Below are 7,855 nucleotides of genomic sequence, written 5' to 3' on the forward strand. Positions count from 1 at the left end.
TTTTTTCCGATCTCTTAAATCCATTTTTTCTTACATTTGTATTGACATAGTAGTTTTTTTTTTTTTTTTTTTTTTTTTTTTTTTTTTTTTTTAATTCAAAGATTTGTAATAGTATAGTTGATACAGTCTTCGCACGCTACCCCGGTCCCCACACGGTTACGAAAAAAAATAAAAAGGGTAGAGACTTGACTAGCTGACTTCGATTTTCTTCCTTTTAATTTCCTTATAAAAAGATAGAGAAAAATCATGTAATTACGATAAAACATATCACATTCAAATATGACGATAATAGCCTTGGTGATCATCATTTCCCTTGCCTTCAGTATAGCAAATGCCCAATCCAATGTAACCAGAGGTTCTTCTTTACAGCCTACTGGTGGAACCACCTCATGGTTGTCCCCATCCAGCTTATACGCCTTCGGTTTCTACCCGCAAACCGGAGGCTATGCGGTTGGTATATATATTGCCGGAGTTCCAGAAAGGACTGTAGTCTGGACGGCTAGTCGTGACACCCTTCCATTCTCAAATAATGCTACTTTGAGATTCACATCTGACGGAAGGCTCACTGTGGAGCAAACACAGGGTCGACAAATCGATTTACTTGATACTGGTGGTGCATCTTTTGCTTCCCTGCAAGATTCCGGCAACTTTGTGCTCTATGATTCTACAGGGAGGACCAAACTTTGGCAAAGCTTTGATCACCCGACGGATACTCTTTTGTCCGGACAACGTCTCCTACCCGGCCAAACGTTGTTTTCAAGTGTCTCGAAGACAGACCAGTCGATTGGGGTGTTCAGGCTCATTATGCAAGGTGATGGGAACCTCGTGCTGTACCCGAATAGAGGGACCGGAGATCATGCTTACTGGGCTAGCAACACACCTACAGCAGGACCTAACGTGACACTAAATCTAGATTCCGATGGTTTTCTGTATCTGTTGCAAAATTCAACTTATTTTATATATAATCTAACACAAGGTGGATATCCTACAAAAGATACACTCTATCTCATGAAATTTGATTTCGATGGAATCTTTAGATTATATTATCATAATCTGACTAACGTAGGAAAAAATGGATCTGTCATGTGGGCATTTTCGTGGAACAGGTGTATAGGGCCGGGTCTTTGTGGTGTGAACGGGTATTGTTTCATGGTAAATGGCAGTGCCGGATGTCGATGTCTACCTGGGTTTGAATTTGTCAATCCAGAACGTTGGAGTTTGGGTTGCAAGAGAAAAGACACGGTAGAAAGCTGCAAGATTACGGATGTCGGCACCGCAATCAAAATGACAAATTTAAATAATGCTCGATGGGAAGATGCCACGTATCTCATCCCGAAAGCATCAACCCAAGACGAGTGTTCATCTGCTTGCTTAAACGACTGCAACTGCGAGGCGGCATTGTTCACGGGACAAGAATGCAGGTTGCAGAGGCTCCCATTAAGGTATGTGGAAGTAATTGATAGTGAGTCAAATGTTGGGTTGATTAAAGTATACGAATCTGCTCTAAATAATGGAACGAATCATTCAATTCATGTCAAGAAAGAGCGACAAATCGCGATCATAGCCATCAGTATTTCACTTATCTCATTTGCTGTACTTGTTTTGCTAATTTCGGGAATAATCATGTACAAAACTAGAGTCTGGGCATACAAAAAGATATCCGAGAATCTAAATGTCCAATTATTCGAGGACATGGGGCCCCGGGCATTTTCTTATTCTGCGTTAGAGAAGATCACAGACGGTTTTAAAGAAGAATTGGGTAGAGGATCATTTGGGGTCGTTTACAAAGGTATCATAGAGAGCTCTATGAGACCTGTGGCGGTGAAGAAATTAAAACAAGAACTGGCACCGGAAGGAGAACGAGAATTTCAAACCGAAATGAAAGTGATCGCGAGAACACATCATCGTAACTTAACAAGGCTGCTAGGTTATTGCTGTGATGGTCCGGAAAGGCTGCTGGTTCTTGAGTACATGACCCAAGGATCACTTGCGGATATACTATTCGCACCCAAAGAAAGCAAGCCAAAACCGTGTTGGGTGGAAAGAATTAGAATGGCGGTTGATATTGCTCATGGCATCCTTTACCTACATGAAGAATGTGAAAATTCTATAATCCATTGTGACATTAAGCCGCAAAATATCCTTCTGGATGAGTACGGATGTGCCAAGATTTCTGATTTTGGGTTGGCTAAACTTCTTGAACATGATCAAACTAAAACGTCCACCTTGATAAGAGGAACAAGGGGTTATGTTGCGCCAGAATGGCATAAACGGCTACCCATAACGGTTAAAGTGGATGTTTATAGTTTTGGAATTCTTCTATTTAATATTTTGTGCTGCCGGAGGAATGTGGACAACAGTCTTCCTGAAGGTGAAGCGATTCTTGAAGACTGGGTGTACGAGTGTTACGAAGCAAAGGAAGTGTTAAAACTAGTAGATTATGATGAAGATGTAGAAAAGACAAGACTCGAACAAATGGTCAAAATAGGGCTTTGGTGCGTCCAAGAGGAGCCATCTCTCCGCCCTTCGATGAAGAGGGTGGTGTTGATGCTTGAAGGGACTGTTAAAATACCTGTACCTCCCAACCCTACTTCATTTCTTAGTGTTGTTTAGTTCACATTTTTCTATATCAAACATGTATTCAAAGGAAACCACATAAACCAAACTTACTACCATTGTATGCATTTCATTGACATTGGTGACCGGTGAGCAATTAATCCCCTGATCTAGTAGTTAGATTTCGGTTATATTGTTTCTCAAATTGATAAACAGAATACCAAAATCTAAACAGAACAAGAAATTAAACAGCGTCAAGAAACAACAAAATCAGTACATAGTAAGAAGACATAAAGAACAATTTACTTTTATGGTGATGTTGCTTCTTCTGATCTTATCAATTTAGTTAAACATGTATCCGATAGATATAATCTTGAGTAGTTTGATTGTGATCATTTTGCTAAGAGATGATCGTCGGTCTCGAAATACCTTAAATGTTGACGGTGGAGTGACCGTGGTTAATATTAGTACCCGTATAGGTATCATCCAAGCTAGTACTGGCATTTGTTTTTATGTGTTTTGATGGGTATATTTTTTAAGTTGCTATGTCGAGTGACATGTAATGTGGGAGTTACTTTGATGTAATTTATAAAGAAGAAGATGACGGAGTGGACGGAAGTATGGAAGGTGCAGCAAAACCGAAATTAAAGCTCATCTGTATGGGGTGAGTTAAATAGACCCTCCTTGTTACTTGTTATACCCCTCCCTTCAAAAACCACTTTAAACATTGTAAAATTTCTACCCTATAAAAATCTTTGATATTATGGACTCCAAGTGTTCGTTAAATATCTTAATTTGCATTCTTTTTTTCTTATTTTTAAAAGTTAACTTGTATTTGACAATTACTTTGAGACCACACATCTCGAGCGGAATGAAAGTCATACTACAAATATCACAACTAAAAAAAGGGATAAACCTGATTTTATTTTAAAAATTGATATTTTATTTTTAGAGTTAAATGTCGTTTTAGTCCCTCTGGTTTGGGTTATTTTTTCATTTTATTCCAAAGGTTTGAAATGTTGTCATTATAGTTAAAATAGTTTGAAACGTTGCCATTTTAGTCCATTGGGTTAACTTCATCCTATTTTTCTTTTAACGAAAAGCACAATTCGGTCATTTTATATGGCCGATAGCATAACTACATAAAAAGTGACTAAATTGCACTTCTAGTTAACATAAAAAATAGATTAAGTTAACCCAGCGGACTAAAATGACAATTTTTGAAACTATTTGGTCTAAAATAACAACGTTTCAAACCTTTGGACCAAACTGTCAAAATGACACAAACCACAGGGACTAAAATGGAATTTAACTCTTATTGAAACCTTATTAAAAAGCAACCACTTTAGGCTAAGGGTAGTTGTATCCTTTGCTTTGGGTGTTCTCAAAAAAAAAAAAAAAAAAAAAAAAAAAATGGATATGTGATCTGCTTCACACACGTGCCAAACACTCCATCTCTTTCTTCCCCAAAATACCCCATTGTCTGTTCTTCCTCCCAAAACCCTTTTCTATTCTCTGTCAACACAGAGAAACTATAGAAACGGCCATCGTTGCCGACATGAGAGAGATGAAGTCGGTTGAAAAGGCTCCAAAACAAACTGTAGGGTTTCCAATGAAGACAACGATTGTAGAAAAAAAAAGGAAAGGGAAAGGCCAACGACGGGCGGCGGAACCACGGCGTTACGCCGTCGCTTGCGTCGTCCCTATACGGTAGCCTACTTCTGCAATTGAGATCACGAAACAAAGCTCTTAAATTAAACGAAATTTGTTGCGATGATACATCTGTTATCGATCTCAGGTATGAATTTTCCGTTGCTAATTTCGTGTCCACATAAATTTGATTCTTATCAGTAAAGTTATTCTAAATGCTAGGGCTTTTTTAGTTATTTGTTTATTTATTTATTTATTTTATTTTTGCAGTAGGATTTGTATGGTATATATTCTAAGTTTTAAGTTTAAACAGATCATGTTTTGGTTAATTTTGTTGGATATGTAAGCCAATGGAAATCATGTAACCCTAAAGTCGACATCAGATCATCCGGAAACCATCATCGAGCCATCACATTCTTTCCGTTTACATCTCAGGTAATGGTTTTCCTTCATGCTTGTCGACACTTAGGTTGTTATGTATGCTTTATGCTGTGGTTTTGAAACTTACAGGATAGTAATTGTCAATTTCAGGTAGGTAGCTGGGTATTGAGACCAAGAAATTCAACGCCACTTGCAGTTACGCTTTTAAGATCAGTCAATTGTTGGCTTAATTATTGGCTTTAAACAGAGACAGAGATCTACCTTTATTTCTGAATGTATTGTGACATCACTTATGACTTATGCCTGATGTTGTCATGGTAGGAGTGAGCGATTAGATTTGATGTCTAAAATGGGTTTTTTGTTTGTTTCGATACTGGATACAAGAAAAATTAATTGAAATCAAGACTGAAGCAGACCCTTTTTCACATGGTTACTGGTGGTAATATAATCTCATTTTCATTTTTAGTTGAGTAATACCTCCAATATGATGATGGTCCCACACACTAATATAGTCAACAACTACTATATAATATGGTCAAATGCTAGATTTATTGCTTTCTAACATTTTTTTTTTTTGTTATTATGTTGGGAAATTTAATTTAGAAAATCAGAAAATGAAAGAAGATATTTGTATATTGTAGAGAAAAGGAATCAATAAAGTAAAAAAGAAAAGTAGATGGCAAGGTGAGGAAAAAGAAAGCAAGAGATCACATCATGTATACTACACACATACTGGCCAACATTACAAAAAGGTTGAAGAAATCAAAAGAATTTCAAAAAGTTGTTAATCCACAACTTGTAGAAATATCAGTGGATGACCAAAATGGAGTGTCAGATAAATCTTCTCCAACTAACCCAAATAATAATTTAGAGTCAACAGGATTGAGTTCCTATTCCTTCTAGAAGTGTTTTCCTACAGGCTTGCACATTGACTACTAGTTTTATAGCGCTTTCATGGGAGCAATATCTCAACAGGTAAAATCTTGATGTGCACTCTTTTTAGCAAGATCATGCTTATAGAACAGTTTAGGGGTGTTTGGATGTGCATTTAAGGTGATCATGTTGCAATAATCAGTGTGGCAAAAACAGATTATGATTATATTTGTTATTAGTTAGGCTAAAAAAATAAAAGGTGCTAATATCTACATATTTTGCGGGTCAATTTATGTTTTATTTTATTGTTTCAATGTAGAAAATTAGCTAGAAATGATATATTTATGGGCAAGTGATGTTAGTTAATTACAAAACACAGAAGTCGTCCATTTGATTCACTTATTGTCTTGTAATCTTTTTCCGTTCTAAAACTGAGATGTTAATATTTTGCTGATTAATTTTTTTACTTTACAGTAATGTTGCAGTATGTTTTGGGATGGAAGCCCATGGGGTGTGGAGGTCAACCCTGGTATGATGTAATCACTTGGGAAGGAAATAAAAGTGTGGATCAAAATTTTGGTACTCATTTTGTATTCTAATTTATAAACTCTTCCCATCATTGGTGTCTTAGTTATATGTAAAGAAAGTTTGTTAACCTGTTATTACCAAGTTGGTGTTGCGATCACCATGCCGCCACAACACGTTAGTGATCTAACTATGTTTTACACTTCATATGTGTATGTATCCCGCCGCATTGCGGCGGGTACTAATTCTAGTTTTTATTTAAATTGTAAGATCATGAGATTAATTATAGAATTTCCACACTCTAAATTTGCAACAATTTTGTGCATAAAGAGGTTGTACTTATGCCTTAGGGTTGTTTTCAAAAAAAAAAAAAAAAATGCAATTTTCACTTTTAACCTAAAGATTTTATTCTTTGAATTTTAACCCCAATGACATTTTAACTTTTTATCCAAAGTTTTTCATCTTTTGCGATTTAACCCCAGTACTTTTTTATTTTCAATTTGGTCACTTATGCTTTTCATCTCTCACAAGTTTTTCGTTTTACGCTTCGTTTTAAGTTTTGCGAGTTAACATGCCGTAACGTGCGTGTGGGGTTTAACATTTCTCGTCTGTTTTTTCCCGTTTGACAATATTTTTATCCGTTTGACAAGTTCGACGCGACGTGCAGGTCCTAGATCGACTTAGTTATTATCTTCTGCGTTTTACGTTTCTATCTAATTTCTTCGCATTAACACGCCACAATGGGCATGCGTGGTTCAATGATTTTACGTCGGTTTTTCGTTCAGTGTTATTTTTTACTTTTTTATTTTTTTCCGAGTTTTTCTGATGTTGTTAGTCGCTGACAGTGGCGTGACACTAGTGTTACTTGGCACGATTTTAGGAATGTATTTAAAATATTAATTTTTTACTAATACTTTATTTCATGTTTACTGCTAATTCTAAATAAAAACCAAATTTAAAAAAAAAGTAAAATGACTAAAAAGCCCTCACATGCGCTCACATGCAAAGCATGTAAGGTAACTTAACTGAGTTTTCGAACGGCGTTAGTTGTAAAGGTTATAGAACGCAACAAAAGATGAACATAAAGGTTGGGTTTTGCCGATTTCATAGTGAAAGGTATAAAGTGCAGTTTAGGTATAACATAAAGGTTGATTTATTCTATTTTGTCTAAGAAAATTTATTTTTTTACGTGCATATTTTTATATACGTGCCGGTATAAATTCGAATGGCTCTACGTTTTGTGGTAAACTTTTTCTAGAAACGAGTCAGATCATATATAATACGTTTTTGTTTAAAAAAACATTGTTACATGCATATTTTTACTTGCGTTTTGGTATAAATTCGAGTTGGTGTATGTTTTGTCGTAAACTTTTTTGGGAAACGAGCAAGGTCAAATATAGTATGTTTTTGTGGTTAATTTTGTGAATGTTTTGTAAATTTTGTTTTGAACCGAGTGGAGTCAAATTGTGGTTTCTTTTTTTCCTTTTAAAAGATCTAATTAATCTCTTTTGATTATACGTGTCAGCTTTTCCGTTATACACGTTACATTTTCTATGTATGACTCGAGTCACGTATAATACATTATTATTGTACGGTATAAATTTGATTTACTTTATGTTTTAATCTAATCGCAATGCTTATATAGGTTACATTGAGTTCAATCAGATATGTCGAAACGCGTGCTATCATATGGTTAATGCATCACATAACGTTTGAACTAATTCATTCGACGTTTGCGATGTACCTGCGCCGCAACACGCGCGGGTCTTATTGCTAGTTTAAATTTCAAAATAATTATCTTGATGGTTTTTATAAGACTATAAGATCAAGAGATTATATGCAAACAAATCAAAAAATAAAATAAAAGACT

At 35.7% G+C, this 7,855-nt stretch overlaps 1 protein-coding gene and 1 long non-coding RNA gene across 4 annotated transcripts; both read left to right on the plus strand.

Moving 5' to 3' along the window:
- Window positions 1-223: 223 nt before the first annotated feature.
- Window positions 224-2,761, plus strand: LOC110872904 (G-type lectin S-receptor-like serine/threonine-protein kinase LECRK3). The gene is made up of 2 exons (XM_022121809.2): window positions 224-1,442; window positions 1,638-2,761. The coding sequence occupies exons 1-2, from the start codon at window positions 280-282 to the stop codon at window positions 2,611-2,613; spliced, it is 2,139 nt and encodes a 712-aa protein (XP_021977501.1). The 5' UTR covers window positions 224-279; the 3' UTR covers window positions 2,614-2,761.
- A 1,199-nt stretch (window positions 2,762-3,960) lies between these two features.
- On the plus strand, window positions 3,961-6,126 carry LOC110872905. 3 transcript variants are annotated; one of them, XR_002554757.2, is made up of 5 exons: window positions 3,963-4,354; window positions 4,520-4,641; window positions 4,738-5,026; window positions 5,229-5,562; window positions 5,935-6,126. It is a non-coding gene; the product is annotated as an uncharacterized LOC110872905 (long non-coding RNA). The 3 variants fall into 3 exon arrangements; XR_004864486.1 differs by having other exon boundaries at window positions 3,961-4,354; window positions 4,477-4,641; window positions 4,738-5,562; XR_004864485.1 differs by having other exon boundaries at window positions 3,962-4,354; window positions 4,738-5,562.
- The last annotated feature ends 1,729 nt before the right edge of the window (window positions 6,127-7,855 follow it).

The sequence above is a fragment of the Helianthus annuus genome, chromosome 8, assembly GCF_002127325.2.
Source record: "Helianthus annuus cultivar XRQ/B chromosome 8, HanXRQr2.0-SUNRISE, whole genome shotgun sequence".
Taxonomy (NCBI): domain Eukaryota; kingdom Viridiplantae; phylum Streptophyta; class Magnoliopsida; order Asterales; family Asteraceae; genus Helianthus; species Helianthus annuus.

Bases quoted from the DNA above. Each gene is read 5' to 3' on its own strand.
- LOC110872904 (XM_022121809.2), top strand. From the start codon at position 280: ATGACGATAATAGCCTTGGTGATCATCATTTCCCTTGCCTTCAGTATA. The intron at 1,443-1,637 runs GTATGTGGAAGT...GTACAAAACTAG, and splicing joins TTGCAGAGGCTCCCATTAAG to AGTCTGGGCATACAAAAAGA.